The sequence below is a fragment of the Trachypithecus francoisi genome, unplaced genomic scaffold, assembly GCF_009764315.1.
Source record: "Trachypithecus francoisi isolate TF-2019V2 unplaced genomic scaffold, Tfra_2.0 Lachesis_group11, whole genome shotgun sequence".
In the NCBI taxonomy this organism is placed as follows: domain Eukaryota; kingdom Metazoa; phylum Chordata; class Mammalia; order Primates; family Cercopithecidae; genus Trachypithecus; species Trachypithecus francoisi.
The window spans coordinates 11,198,961-11,214,083 of NW_022681456.1; the positions used below are offsets into that span (position 1 = coordinate 11,198,961).

The 15,123-nt window shown below is 52.5% G+C and overlaps 1 protein-coding gene across 6 annotated transcripts in view; it reads right to left on the minus strand.

The window, feature by feature from the left end:
• Nucleotides 1–3,063: 3,063 nt before the first annotated feature.
• BCL7A (BAF chromatin remodeling complex subunit BCL7A) overlaps nt 3,064–15,123 on the minus strand; it is a 37,864-nt gene continuing 25,804 nt past the window's right edge. For 2 of the 6 annotated variants that reach the window (XM_033220316.1, XM_033220320.1), the window contains exons 5-6: nt 10,666–10,850; nt 3,064–6,027 (exon numbers count right to left, since the gene is read on the minus strand). In XM_033220316.1, the coding sequence (XP_033076207.1) occupies nt 5,956–6,027; nt 10,666–10,850 (257 nt within the window). In that variant the 3' untranslated portion in view covers nt 3,064–5,955. Of the gene's footprint in view, nt 6,028–10,396; nt 10,590–10,665; nt 10,851–15,123 lie in introns of all 6 variants that reach the window. The other 4 variants (XM_033220319.1, XM_033220317.1, XR_004439528.1 and 1 more) reach the window with 4 other exon arrangements.

Genomic DNA, 15,123 nt, shown 5'->3' on the forward strand with positions numbered 1-15,123 from the left:
GGGACGTGTTGTCTGACCTCTAGCCCTCTGCTCAGTCAGGCACGTCCTCCTTCCTGTTCCCGGGTGGGCGCATCCCACAAAGCCTGACTCAGGCTGTGCCGCATCTGGGGCATGCTGTGCGGATGACTCCAGTGTCAATCACTTGGGGAAGAGGTGGGTCTTCAGAGAGCAAAGTGTAACTGAGGGCAAACCCAAGGCAACCAGGGGAGGGACATTCTTCCCTTCCCTGTGCCTCCTGCTCTCGGAAATGGTCTTCTGAAGATAGAGGTGCGTGAGGATAATAATGATAAAATAGCAGCTATCATTTGAGATTCACCATGTGCCAGGGTCTGCTTTGAGCGCTTTACACGTATTCATTTAATCCTCACAACAACCCTGTAGGCACCATTATTCTCCCTATTATACAAATGACGAAACAGCGACCCAGAAAGGTTAAGATACTTGCCTGAGGTCACACGGCTCGGGAGTGGTGGAGCTCTGCGTGTTGAGGACTACAGAAGGGGATGCCTCGTTGGTCCAAAACAGGTCCATATGGAGGAGTGCGGGCTCACGTGGGGTAAGACCCAGTGAAGACTTGCCTAAACAATCAAGGGCATTTATTGGCTCACAAAATTGAGACGTTCCAAGGATTGTGCTGGCTTCAGGGCCGGCTGGGGCCAAGGCTCAAATGCTGCCCTTAGAAAGCACACACTCACTGTCTTTCAGCCCTTTCCTGCGATGGTTTCATTCTCAGGCTGATTCCTCCCCACGTGGAAGGAAAGAAGGCTGCAGACACTCCATTTGAGCAACTCCAGACGCTCCAGCAGAATTCTTTCCCACCAGGTCCCACTCAGGGATGACTCTCATTGGGCCACTATGGGCCACGTGCTCATCCCTGAGCTAATTGTGGTGGCCAGGAGGCGGGACCATGGTGATTGGATAGGACTGGGTCATATGACCATCCTGGGAGCGGTGCCCGCCCCACTTAAGAACCAGGGAAGGAGGGCGACCCCTATGGGAAGAAGAGGGAAACAGAACTGGATAGACAAGGTCAATGGATGTCTAATCTGTGGCTCTGGAGGACACATACCTTCTTCACCCAGAGGAGCGAGAGAGAGAAGCTGGACTTGGCCTTTAGGGTCTGCAATCCATCCTCGGCCCCACCAGGGACCTCTGTGACACTTGTTGCCTTGGCATGGACTGGAGCTTGGACCTGAGCCTTCTCTGCCTCCCTCCCCCAGCTGACCCCTTCCCCACCCCACCTCCCTGCCTACTGACCGCCTTCGCATTCCCTGGGGGCACATGGGCCGTGTTGCCAACTGCTGGCCCCCTGCTTGACCTATTGTTCCGGTTCCCTAGTTGCCCAGCTCCCACCTCCAGCCTGGTCTTTTCCAATCCATGCTATTCATTGGCAACACCATCCCTAGTCCAGCAGAGCCTTGGCTCAGAAACTTCCAGCCACTCCTTTGTGTCAAAAAGGAAAAACAAGCTGCTTATCCCCAGGCCTGGTATTCCTCCAGTGTCCTAGGAGATTCCCTGACCCTTGCCATCAGAATGTCTGTATCCCCTAATTCCAAACTGTGGTCGGCATTGGAAAGCGCTGGCGCTCCCTTACCTGCCTGGGGGTTAAATGTCAAGTTCGAGTCATTGCTGCCTAGGGCCCAGCACAGCTCAATCAATGCCTGCAAAGCTACATTTCTAGCTTCTGGGCATGAGACTGCTCCTTGATGAAGGGAGGTGGGAGAGGAAGTTAGGGCGCTCCAGTGAGAGACACAGAGGAAGTTCTACAGAATGACTGAGAGACAGTGATCTAGGTGCGGGGAGACAAGGGAGGCAGGGGGAAAAAGCAGAAGCTTAGAGAAAGGAGGGAGGGACACTGATCCAGAGAGCTGGGAACAGATGCGCAGAGAGGGCAGAAAGGAAGCACAGGAACGTGTGCCAGCTCAGGCATTTTTTTTTCCCTTAAGCAAACAAGGCCTCTATGATTTGTGTTTTGTCAAGCTGAACTTTCCATATCAGGAGTTTATTTAGCTGAGCAGCCAATTCTGGTAAAAACACTGGAATATGTTAAAAAGGAACGGGTAGGAAGGACAGTCAGACAGAACAAACAGGAGAGAGCATCTGCCTGTAGCTGGTCCACGCAGTGCAGCTTGGCCTAGACCTGCTGACACAACACCCCCACCCCTGCCAGCTCTCTTTAGGGGCTGGCCTAGGGCCAGGAGAGGCTGGACACAGGTGGGGAAGTCAGCTTGGGGGAAGCAGTTTGGGCGGAAAGGGTCATGGCCCTGGGAAAGGTCCAGTTCCAGCCCGACCATTAAGTCACTAGAGGCCATTAGGACAAGTCAAGCCGAGGTTGCAGTCCACCCGTGCACTAACGCCCCTGAGTCCCTGCCACAATCTAGAGCCCCCTCAGAGGCAGGGAAGCCGAAAACATGTCCCTGCTGGAACCCAGGCCTCAGGGTAGACAGATCAGGCGTGGCTTTTTTTTTTTTTTGAGACAGAGTCTCTGTTGCATCCAGGCTGGAGTGCAGTGGTGTGATCTCAGCTCACTGCAACCTCCACCTCCCAGGTTCAAGCCATTCTCCTGCCTCAGCCTCCCAACTAGCTGGGATTACAGGTGCGTGCCACCACACCTGGCTAATTTTTGTATTTTTAGTAGACACGGGGTTTCGCCATGTTGCCCAGGCTGGTCTCGAACTCCTGACCTCAGGTGATCGCCTTTCTCGGCCTCCCAAAGTGCTGGGATTACAGGCGTGAGTCACCACGCCTGGCCTCAGGTGTGGCTTTCAACCTGGGGGCCTGACCGGGCATGAGAGTCCTGCTATTTCCTCACCTACACAAGGTGGCCAACAATACCTGCCCACAGAAAGGAGCAACTAGTGGGTTGCCTGGCATCCAGTTGGTGCTTAATAATGGCAGCTCTTATGACTCTGGAAGGCAACAGCTCCTGTGTGCAAGGAACTTGTGTGTCTTGTAGAATCAGGGTCACACGGCCATGCACGAGAGGCCGGAGCAGCTAGAGAGGGACAATGTCACCATCGATCTGATTTTACTTACTTAAAATGTGACAAAACCACAAGGTACTCATGATTTGAAATTTTTATTTTCTGAAATGAAACCATTGTACATTGTACAAACCATATCTACTGATGGAATAAATAAGTGAAAAATTATACTGCTGTACAACACACCAAAAAAAAAAAAAGTCTCGAGAGGGGAAAAAAATTAGGTAACGGTGAAAAAAGGTCTTTATGCCTCTAACCAGGTTCTCGGCGATAATGAACATTCCAAACCATGACACTGTTTGCTAATGGGAGGTCACCACCCTAGAGGAATCGGTCCACAGCCTTCCGGGTTGTAGGTGTAAGTGCCAGCACTTTGTGGAATGTTAGCCGCAGTTTCCCCGACTTTAAGTTTTGGGGGAAATTAGGTTTGCCCTGGGAGCCCTTGAGGCCACGGGGCCTGATGTCCATGGAAGGCTTTTGCTCGGGATCCCCCGCCCCCTGGCTCGAAGCTGAAAGGTCTTAGATTCTGTGGTGGGGGGAGTGCGAGGGGTGCAGGGTGGGTGGGGGGCAGCAGCTCAGAGGAGCGACTGCGCCAGGGAAGGAAGCACATCGGATTTTTGCAGTCTCGTCATTCTGCGTGGAAGGCCTTCTTGGCCAGTGTGTGGAGTGCAGGGCTGCTGGCGCTTTGCCTGGCGTGGCCGTGGTGGGGCCCAGCTGGTCCCAATCGCCGGCCCATTCCTACCTTCAGGCACTTCAGAGAAATACTAGTGACAGCCTCGGTACGGTGGACGTCGTCTTAGTCCTCACCTGCGCCAACTCCCCTTGCCTGTCCAGAGAGGCTGCTGCCGACCGCAGGGCCACCTACGCCTCTCTGTTTCTGTAGACGTGTGTTTCATTCTCCTTCAGCTGTCTTGGTTGTAGCCTCTCGTTTCCCAAAAAAGAAAAGGAAATAAATATCCAAATTCATCTCTCACCAAAATGGAGTTTTACTGCAAAGAAAAATGTGACTCTAACTCTACGGGATCTGGAGGTAACGCCGCCTTGAGATGCGTGGAGAGGAACCGCATCAGGTAGGTTCTGCGCCAGGGTACAGGACACAGTTCTCAACAAAACTGACTGCCTAAGGGGCAAAATTGATAAGTACAAGGATTTTTTTTTTTTTTTTTTAAGACAGAAACCTTTCGGCATTGCTAACTTCAACATTAAGATTTTCAAAGTTTGTTTTTTTTTCCCTTATTTCAGGAGACATTTTGCATGAGGTATTTGAAATTCAGGAACATTTTGATTCTTCTTGAAGTGCAGGAAATAGACAGGATCCCTTGAAAAAAAATAAGAGCCTCACCCTCAGAAACTCTTAAAAAATGGAATCCAGCAGACACTTCCCGTGATGGTCAGGAGAAAGATCCACACATCAAAGGTGGTACCTGAATATGCACCAATTAGCCCCAAAAAACAACAAAACCCGCAACCCCCACCCCCCCGGTAACACACAACTCAAAGGGAGTCAGAACTCCAGTGCAGTAAAGAAAGCTTAGGAAAAGGTTTAAGGTCTGAGGAGTTCATATATCAATTAAGAGCAAACCAGGCCTCAGAACCAAACAATTAGGCAGTTCGTCCAAGGGGGCATATCCGTTCAGTGAGAGGAAGCTGTTCCAGCGCAGGTGCGGGATGGGAGGGAGGGGAGATTGCGTCTCTCCTTTCTGGAGGGTGTGCAAATCTTTCCCATTCCTCGACGTCTTGTTTGTGGCCTTCGAGGCCCAGCCATCAAGGCCCGCTCCGTGGTGGGGACAGACGGCATGTTCCGGGGATGAGACACGGTCCAGCTGTTGGCTCTGAGAGTCAGAACAGCCTGCGAATAGGAAAGCACATGGATTCTGACCGCTGCAATCCTACCTCTCTGGGGCACCGGCTGGGGCGTCGGGGGAGGCAAAGGGCAGCAGGTGACTGTGGATTTGAAATCCAAGCGACGTCCTATGAGAGAAAGTTCAGCACCAGCTAATCCTGCCGCCGGCTCCCAGCCTCCCCGGCCCACTCAGTACCTTAAGGAGACAGCCTTGCAGTCAGCCAGAGAAGCCATTTCGTATTCGGAGGTCTGGGAGAAAGCAGTAATGGGGGTGGTGGTGGTGGTGGTGGTGCGGGGGGCAATAGAGAGGAAGTGCCAGAAAATTCCAAGGGCTTTGCATGTCCATCTGGGCCATGGTGGGCTTGGAGACGCCCAGTCCTGAACGCCCCAAGGAGGGGACAGCACAGTGAGTGCCCAGACTGATCCAAGGAGCCGAGCCCTTGGGGACTATGCCCCAACACTTGCGTGTCCTTGGGCCCTGGTGCCTGGTACTTGGGGCATGCCTAAGGTCCCCCTGCACCTGCAAACCAGGAGGGCTAAGGAGCTCCTCCGCTCCACCCTGCCTGCTCCGATGAAGTCCTGGGACAGGGAGGAGAGCGGTGAGTAGAGTGGCAGCTGCTGCCCGAACCAAATCAAGAGGGCACTTTGCAGAGGGGGATGCAAGAACCACCAGGATACATGCCAGAGGTCACCTCCAGGGCACAAGGCACAAAAAAAGAAAGCGGAAGGAATCGGTTGAACAGTGAAAAGCCCCGCCGAAAAGCGTTCCTGATCGGTACCACCCTCCAATAGCTTATATCGTTACATAGAGAAGTGGGGAAAAAAATACAGCAGCAACACAAATGGAATCCTGGCTTCCGAGACAGTGTGCAGACACTCCTGAGCTGTCAGCCCCACCTGCCTCCCCAAGGACAGCCCCTTAAAGGTTTGAGTGTTTTGCTTCACAGCAGAGTTCTTCAGTGTCTGAGAAGTGACGCCGTTCTGGGTCTTCTTGGATTTGCACTTGGTAAACTTGAAACGTTAGTAGTTCTGTTCGCACCCAAGAGGAATCGCTGGGGCAAAGTTGCTCTAGAATTAATTGCTGATGTACCTTCCATGGGACATGGATCGGAGGCTTTAAAGCATCGTCTACATCTCTTCGGAGTTTTGTTGAGAGGCCTCCAGTTTCATCTTTTTAGAGGGTGGCACTCCTTCCAAATCCTTGGGGAGAGAAGTAAAGGGGAACACAGGTTAATAGGCCAGGAGGGCAAGTTAGGCTGGGCATGAGGCCGAAGGTCGGCCCAGGAAGGAACCCAGGGAGGGCGGCTTTGTGGTTCAGACCAGCAGTTCCGGACCCGAGGCCCAAGCGTGGACTCCAGAGAGTTCGAGGACCTATGGAGACCCTCACACCCGAACTCTTCCTGGAGCTATATATAGAGTGCGGTGTCCCCTGGCCCCTGCCTGGCCCTATCACAGGCCAATGGCCGGTAACTCAGGAGGTTTCCTACACTGCTGCCTTGGACCCTAGGCTCTCCCTACTCACTCCGACTGGACCGGGAGTTACTATCATCCATCTTCCCATCTGTGATTAATTGCTAGGGTGATTACTCGTGATTATTGGTTCAAGTTCACCTTTCCAAGTTATTTTTTTTTATTGTTGAGACTGAGTCTCACTCTGTCCCAGGCTGGAGTGCAGTGGCGCAATCTCGGCTCACTGCAACCTCCACCTCCCGGGTTCAAGTGATTCTCCTGCCTCCCAAGTACCTGGGATTACAGGCATGCGCCACCACGCAAGGCTAATTTTTGTATTTTTAGTAGAGACGGGGTTTCACCATGTTGGCCAGACTGGTCTCGAACTCCTGACCTCAGGTCATGTGCCCACCTCAGCCTCCCAGAGTGCTGGGATTACAGGTGCGCACCACCACGCCTGGCTAATTTTTAATATTTTTGGTAGAGACAGGGTTTCACCATGTTGGCCACGCTGGTCTCAAACTCCTGACCTCAGGTGATCCGCCCGCCTCAGCCTCCCTGAGTGCTGGCATTACAGGCGTGAGCCACTGCGCCAGCTTTTCCAAGTTCTTTTTACAATTTTTTTTAGAGATAGAGTCTTGCTTTGTTGCTCAGGCTGGGGTGTAGTGGTCATCATAGCTCACTGCAGTCTCGACTTCCTGGGCTCAAAGGATCCTCCTGCCTCAGCCTCCTGAGTAACTGGGACTACATGCATGTGCTATCATGCCCAGCTAATTTCTTTAAAAAAGTTTTTTGTAGAGATGAGGTCTTGCTATGCTGCCCAGGCTGGTCTCGAACTCCCAGGCTCAAGTGATTCTCCTGCCTCAGCCTTCCAAACTGGTCGGATTACAGGTGTGAGCCATGATGCCTGGCAATCTCTCCAAGTTCTAAGGCTATCTCCCAGAGGCCCAGACCGACTTTGCCATGTAGACTCCTGCTCCTCCGGGACTGGGCACAGTGCCTGGTCTGAGCTGGACTCTCAGCATTTGCTGGGTATACATATATGTGTGTATGTTATTCTGGGGGAAAGGGTCTGTAGTTGTCACGGAATTCCCAAGAAACCCAGGACCCTAGAAAAGGTTTAACACTCACTCATCCATCACACAGTTGTCTTGGGCATCTCAAACCTAACCTGTCACCTGAGACCAAACTCCAAACCGCAGCTATCCTAACTGGTGCTCCCCATCAGCCTGGGAGAAAGCCCCACGCCAGGATAGCCCCCTGAAGCCCCATCTCCGCCCGCACACCTCCCCCTCACCTCTGGCCTTGCTGATGGAGTGCCTTCCTTGCGGCCAAGAACATGGCCCCAGCGACCTTCCTCCGATAGAAACCACACACAAAATACAAAGCATTCTGCAACTTTCCTACTGACTTCTGAACAAACGCAGTTCCTCACCAGGACCGAGAAGGCCCTAGTGACCAGCCTGGCGCCCACTTCGTCCCTCATCAGGCCATTCTCTTCCTCACCCACGAGGTTCTGGCCTCTCTTTCGTTCTTCAAGCTGGCTCCTGTCTTGAGGTCTGTGCACCTTGGTCTGCCCCTGCCTGGAGAGCCCGCTGTCCCAGCCTGGGCCCCCTTCATGTCCGGCTCACAGCCAGCCCCTCCCTGCTGACGCCAGCCACAATACCCTCTACCCATGGCCTGTTCTGCTGCTGCTGCTGCTTTTTTTTTTTTTGACATGGAGTCTCGCTTTGTCGCCCAGGCTGGAGTGCAGTGGCACAATCTCGGCTCACTGCAAGCTCCACCTCCCAGGTTCACACCATTCTCCTGCCTCAGCCTCCTGAGTAGCTGGGACTACAGGCGCCTGCCACCACGCTGGGCTGATTTTTAGTGGAGACAAGGTTTCACCGTGTTAGCCAGGATGGTCTCTATCTCCTGACCTCGCCCCGCCTCAGCCTCCCAAAGTGCTGGGATTACAGGCACGAGCCACCATGCCCAGCCTTTGTTTTTGTTTAGGATCTCACTCTATTGCCCAGGCCGGAGTGCAGTGGCTCAATCACGGTTTACTACAGCCTCAACTTCCTGGGCTCGTGATCCTCCCACCTCAGCCTCCTGAGTAGCTGGGACTACAGGCGCCCACCACCACGCCGGGCTGATTTTTTGTATTTTTAGTAGAGACGAGGTTCACCATGTTAGCCAGGATGGTCTCACTCTCCTGACCTCGCAATCCACCCACCTTGGCCTCCCAAAGTGCCGGGGTTACCGGCGTGAGCCGCCGTGCCCGGCCAGCCTGTTCTGCTTCTTCACATCACCCTGTTTCTCTCTCACGGCACTTAGTGGGACTCCGTGACCTGCTTGTATCTGCTTATCCTGGGCCTGTTGTCAGCCCCAGCGTGGCAGGGAGGGACTAGGTATAGCCCCTGGTCCATGGTGGGTTCTCAGAGATCTATGTTGCAGAGAGGCCTCAAGTAGGACATGTGATGGACTTGTAGAGATGGTGACATGAGCTCCTTCTGGGGAACCCTGGGAGCAGGGATTGCAGGGAGTCAGGAAGGCTGCCTTTCTGTCCTCCTTTCTGTTTTTTTTTTTTTTTTTTTTTGAGACAGGGGTCTTGCTGTCACCCAGGCTGGAGGGCAGTTGTATGATCAGAGCTCACTGCAGCCTTGAACTCTCAGGCTCAAGTGATCCTCCCGCCTCAGCCTCCAGAGTAGCTAGGACTATAGGTACGCACCACCCATGCCTGGTTAATTTTCTTTTTCTTTTTTTGGAGAGACAGGGGTCTTGCTATGTTGTGCAGGCTGGTCTTGTACTCCTGGCCTCAAGTGATCCACCTGCCTCAGCCTCCCAAAGTGCTGGGCTTACAAATGTGAGCCACTGCACCAGGCCAAAAATGTGTCGCTTGAAATGTCAGGCTGTCTGCTTTACTGGAGTATATTCCCATGTCACTCACACCTAGCTCCATGGACAGTATGTGTGTCAGTGTGCCTGTGACAATGGTGGAAGAGGCCCAATTTTAGGTCTGGGTCTCCTGGAAGCAAGAGTGGGGGTAGTGGGGGCGATGTGAGAACGGGGGACTCCTGGTATTTCCAGGTACTGACGGGGGAGCACTGCATACTCTCAGGGTATGGATCAAAGTTTCAAGCTGAGCTTTTCTTCTCTGAGCTCAAGAGGCCCGGAGATCCCAGCCAACAACCTTGGTCTTAATATAAATCACCAGGCTTTGGTTTCTACTGTTTTTAACCAGATGGGCTCATGCTATGCCTGCTGGATCTGCAGCCTGCTTTTCTCACTGCACACTGCAGGAATGTTTATCAGAACCTGGAAGGCCCAACCATGCTCTTCAAAACGGCTGAACCCTAGTCTGTCTCAGACAAGACCTGATTTCCCTAAGCAGCCCCTTTGTGCTAGGGCATGTGGAGGCGGTTCCACAGGGTGAGTTCCTGGAACAGGAGCTGCCGATCAAAGGGTTTAAAGATTTTGAAGTTGCTGGGTGTGGTGGCTGACGCCTGTAATCCCAGCACTTTGGGAGGCTGAGGGGGTGGATCATTTGAGGTCAGGAATTTGAGACCATCCTGGCCAACATGGTGAGACCCATCTCTACTAAAAATACAAAATCAGCTGGGCATAGTGGTAGGCACCTGTAATCCCAGCTACTTGGGAGGCTGAGGCAGGAGAATTGCTTGAACAACCAGGAGGTGGAGGTTGGAGTGAGGCAAGATCATGCCACTGCATTCCAACCTGGGTGATAGAGGGAGACTCTGTCTCGAAGGAAAAAAAAAGAGTCTAGATTTACAGTGAAAAATCCTAATAGTGGTCATGGCCAATAACAATTCTGCATCTTGTGTCGACTCCATGCTAAGTTTTACCCACGTTCTCCCATCGAATCCTCACGGTGGCCCTAGGACAGTTCTGTGATCCCATTTTGGGAGCTGGGATTAAAACTTGGGCCCGACTCTGGGAGGTTTGCTCCTAACCACCAAGCCCCACTGCACCTGTGCTGAGTCACTCAGACCAGATTCCAACACAGAGTGATGCCCTGGAGAGGGGCCCACGCAGTGCAAGCGGGGTCAGCGGCACCATTCCATAGGAGGCCCCACCACTTAGGTTTCTGAAGTCTTGTCTTCCCAGCTGTAAAGCTCACCTATCTGCAGATCACTGAGATGAGGCAATGCTTTTGTGAACCCGAACAGACAAAACGCGGCAGCTGAGGCTGGGTTCAAGTCCCTTCATCCTCCTCCGACCCAGAGGCTCCGTGAGGGCAGAGGCCACAAGTCTCATTATCCCTTGGCCCCAGAGCCCAAGGCAGAGCCCAGGACTGTGTTCATGGACATCGCCTGATGGACAAATGACAGTTCCAACGGTCCAATGACAAAACAACAAAACACAATGACGAAACACCTTTCAACGTACCCCCAACAACCCAATGGGCTCCCGGCCGATGTGGCTGCCCCTCTGAGACCTCGAGCGAGGTACCTGAGAGATTGCAGACGACTCTGCGGCCAGACCCGAGTCTCCAGACGGCTGCCGATCTACTTTCTCTGAGCTGTTCATCGAATGTTCCATCAAGGACTGTGAGTTCTGCTCATCAGAAGTGTCTGAGGGAAAAGCAAGACGACAGGAGCTATTTTCAGACACGTGAGAGGCAGGGATGGATGGGCCAAATACTAAAAATACCTTGAATCGGGTAGTTTTGGCGCCAGGGGTCTTTGAAGGCTACAATGAGCTGGAGGGCTGGGGAATCTCCTGTCGATTTTTCAGTGGCGCTGTTTCCAGCAGCCAGGCCACACATGGACCCTGGTGTCTGCAACCCTCTCCTGCACGCTTAGCTGCTGAGGGCCCTGGGAGGCGACGGGAGGAGGCTGCAGTCTCCGTGCTGCGTGCACCCAGCACCCCCTGGTGGCCGCAGTGCGCACCAACAATCATGGCTGTCAATTCCTCTCTCCCGCAGCCTGGGGAACATCAGAGGTAACTAACCTTTTGTAAACATTTCTCTTAATAATATGGGTATTTGACCAGGTACCGTGGCTCATGCCTGTAATCCCACATTTTGGGAGGCTGAGGCGGGCGGATCAGGAGGTCAGGCGATCGAGGCCATCCTGGCTAACACGGTGAAACTCCATCTCTACTAAAGATACAAAAAATTAGCCTGGCGAGGTGGCGGGCGCCTGTAGTCCCAGCTACTCGGGAGGCTGAAGCAGGAGAATGGCGAGGACCCGGGAGGCGGAGATTGCAGTGAGCTGAGATCGCGCCACTGCACTCCAGCCTGGGGGACCGAGCGAGACTCCGTCTCAAAATAATAATAATAATAATAATAATAATAATGCTATGGGTATTTTTCCGATTGCCAGAGCAATGACTGATCATTGCAGGAAACAGAAAAGTACAGAAAAAAAAAAAAAGTTAAAAATCACCTGTCACCACCCAGGGACCACCCCGCTAATGCTTTAGAGGATTAATGCCCATCTTTACAGTTTTCCCTCCCCCCATTGCATACAAATTTTCTCCTCTTCCCAAATGGGGGTCACATGGTATTTCAGAGGAGTTCTTCACGTCTTTAAAGATTCTTTAAATATCAGAGCTTACAAGATGGCTGCACACCATTCCATCAAGCAATCACCTGTAGAATGAACCCAGTTATTTGGGTGATTTCTCGTGCCTCAGTCTTCCTGCTGCTCCACCCTAAGTTTCTTTAGCAGAAGGAAGGTGCAGGCTGGATGGGGCGGGGGGTGGGTGCAGTTTGGGAGGAGGCAGTGGCAGCAGTGGTCTTTCCTAAAGCTTACTGGACACAGAGCCTGACACTCGTGAAGGGTCAGCAAAAATCCTACCCAAGGCCTGACACCATGGTACCCTGATGTTGAAAAGCATGCTAAACTAATCCTAGAGAATGCCTGTGCAACCAAGACTTCTTTACTGGGGTTTCTGAGGCAGAGGAATAACAAAGGGGAAAATAACCCACACTTAAGTTTAAAAGCAAGCAGGCAAGATGGGAAGAAGAAGATAGTACAGGACCCGGGGCACGGAGGATGAGGGAACGGAACAGCAAGACCCTCCTTCCCAGGGAGACTAAGCAGGGTTGACACTGTTACTCCCCAGACTAGGAGCCCTGGCCAGGCGCGGTGGATCACGCGTTTAATTCCACCATTTTGGGAGGCCAAGGCAGGCAGATCACTGGAGGTCAGAAGTTCAAGACCAGCCTCGCCAACATGTTGAAACCCCGTCTCTACTAAAAATACAAAAATTAGCCAGGCATAGTGGTGCATGCCTGTAATCCCAGTTACTCGGAGGCTGAGGCAAGAGAATCACTTGAACCTGGGAGGTGGAGGTTGCAGTGAACCGAGATTGCGCCACTGCACTCCAGCCTGGGCGACAGAGTAAGACTGTCTCAAAAAACGACAACAACAACAACAACAACAAAAACAGGCTGGGTGCGGTGGCTCACACCTGTAATCCTAGCCCTTTGGGAGGCTGAGGTGGGTGGATCACCTGTGGTCAGGTGTTTGAGACCAGCCCGGCCAACATGGCAAAACCCCCTCTCTACTAAAAAAATACAAAAATTAGCCAGATGTGGTGGCGCGCACCTATAGTCCCAGCTACTTGGGAGGCTGAGGCAGGAGAATCCTATAAACCCAGGAGGCAGAGGTTGCAGTGAGATAAGATCGTGCCACTGCACTCCAGCCTGGGTGACAGAGTAAGACTCTGTCTCCAAAACAAAACAAAACACAAACCACAAAAAACAAAACAACAACAACAAAAAAGGAAAGAAAACATCATGCTGAGAAGAAGTCAGACACAAAAGGCCATAGAATATATGATTCCATTTATATGAAAAGTCCAGAATAGACGAACCCACGGAGACAGAAAGTTTCCTGGTTGCCTGGGGTGGGGACCCACTGTCGCGGGGGAAGGGAGAAGTGGGGAATGATTGCTGCTGGGTGCAAGATTTCTTTTTGGGGTGATTAAAATATTTTGGAACCAGAGAGAAGTGGTGGTTGCACAACCTTGTGAGTGTACTGTCAGTGAATTATTCACTTAACATGGTTAATTTTATGTGAATTTCATCTCAATAAAAAGAAAAATCAGCCAGGTGTAGTGGCTCACACCTGTAATCCCAACACTTTGGAAGACCAAGGCGGGAAGATCGCTTGAGCTCAGGAGTTTGTGACTAGCCTGGGAAATATAGTGAAATCTCATCTCTAGTTTATTTATTTATTTTTTAAAAGAGAGGGGCCAGGCCAGGCCAGGCATGGTGGCTCACGCCTGTAATCCCAGTACTTTGGGAGACCAAGGCAGGCAGATCACTTGAGGTCAGGAGTTCGAGACCAGCCTGGCCAACATGGTGAAACCCTGCCTCTACTAAAAATACAAAAAGTAGCTGGGTGTGGTGGTGGGTGCCTGTAATCTCAACTACTTGGGTGGCTGAGGCAGAAGACTCACTCGAACCCAGGAGGCAGAGGTTGCAGTGAGCCAAAAATCGTACCACTGCACTCCAGCCTGGGTGACAGAGTGAGACTTTGTCTCAAAAAAAAAAAAAAAAAAAAGAGAAATCATGTTAATGTTACACTCCGTTTCATAATACATGTTTGCTTTAACATAAACATTAAGTTTTTACCAACCTAGAAAAGTTGCCCATCTGTGGCTTTGCATCTCTGACCATAGCTCCTTTTCTGCCCGGCACAGCAGGCTCTGCCGAGTAGTGGGGGAGGTGGGTACCCCGGATGTAGGCTTAGAAATCATGAAGGTGGTCAGTTGCTGAGAGACTCATGCTGACCCATGCTGGGCACAGAGGTGCCCAGCAGAGGCCTCCCCTGATAGCCAGACCCCAGAGCTTGGTGAGAACTGGCCTTGGAACCCACAGAGCATTCAGGAGCTCAGGGCAGCAGCCGATTCTCTGGGAGCTGCGGTGCTGGAACTCACCCAGGGAAAATTATTTTCCTGGGGTCTAAATTTAGTCCAGGGAGCTCGGACAGGAATTATGTCATTCGCTGAACTCACATAGCAGTAAACAAGTTCAAAGCAAGGTCAATAGCTGGTGGCCAACCTGCCCCGTCCTGGCAGAGAGCACGCACCCACCTGGGAAGGCCACACGGGTCTGTTCTTGTGTCCTTCCCACGGGCAGCTCAGGCAGTGGGCAGGTGGATCCTGGCTGAGCAGTGCAGGGCAGCCGTGCAGGTCCGGGGGGCCTAGGGTGGCCAGAGAGGACCCTGGTGTGGCTCCCACCTGGGTCCTACCAATTTAGCATCTGGTGGTGGTAGCGAGAAAGTAGCAACTAACTGGACACACTAACTCAAAACATAATTCCTGCTGTGGAGCTCAAATCTGGCTTCTAGAGCAAAGGAGACACACACCTCCAACATGGCCATGACCAGAACAAGGCCATGGCCAGAAAAAAAACAGGATGGGAAAGGAGGAGGAACACAGCTGCAGATAAAGCCCACGTCTGTCCTTGAGACCCCCGCAATCGCTCCCCCAACAGAAGGGCAGACAAGGCAACCCCGCAGCTACCAGACCCTCCTCCTAAGCCCCAGCTCCGGGCTGAGCACTGTGCTGGCGTTCTCGCCCTCTTCCCTCCTGGCGAGAGAGGCGGCTCCTGCTCATCCCATTTTATTTTATTTTGAGACAGGGTCTGGCTCTGTCGCCCATGCTGGAATGAGCACCATCATGGCTCACTGCAGCCTCCACCTCCCAGGCTCAAGTGATACTCCCATCTCAGCCTCCCGAGCAGCTGGTTGTCCCATTTTACAAACAAGGAAGTAGGAGGGTGTGTGGAGGTGATGTTGCCTGCCGAAGGCCATACAGCTGGTGAGTGTCCACCTGGATGTGACCACAGCCCCCATCTCTCCCAGCGCTATGGCAAAGCCTCTAGGGCAC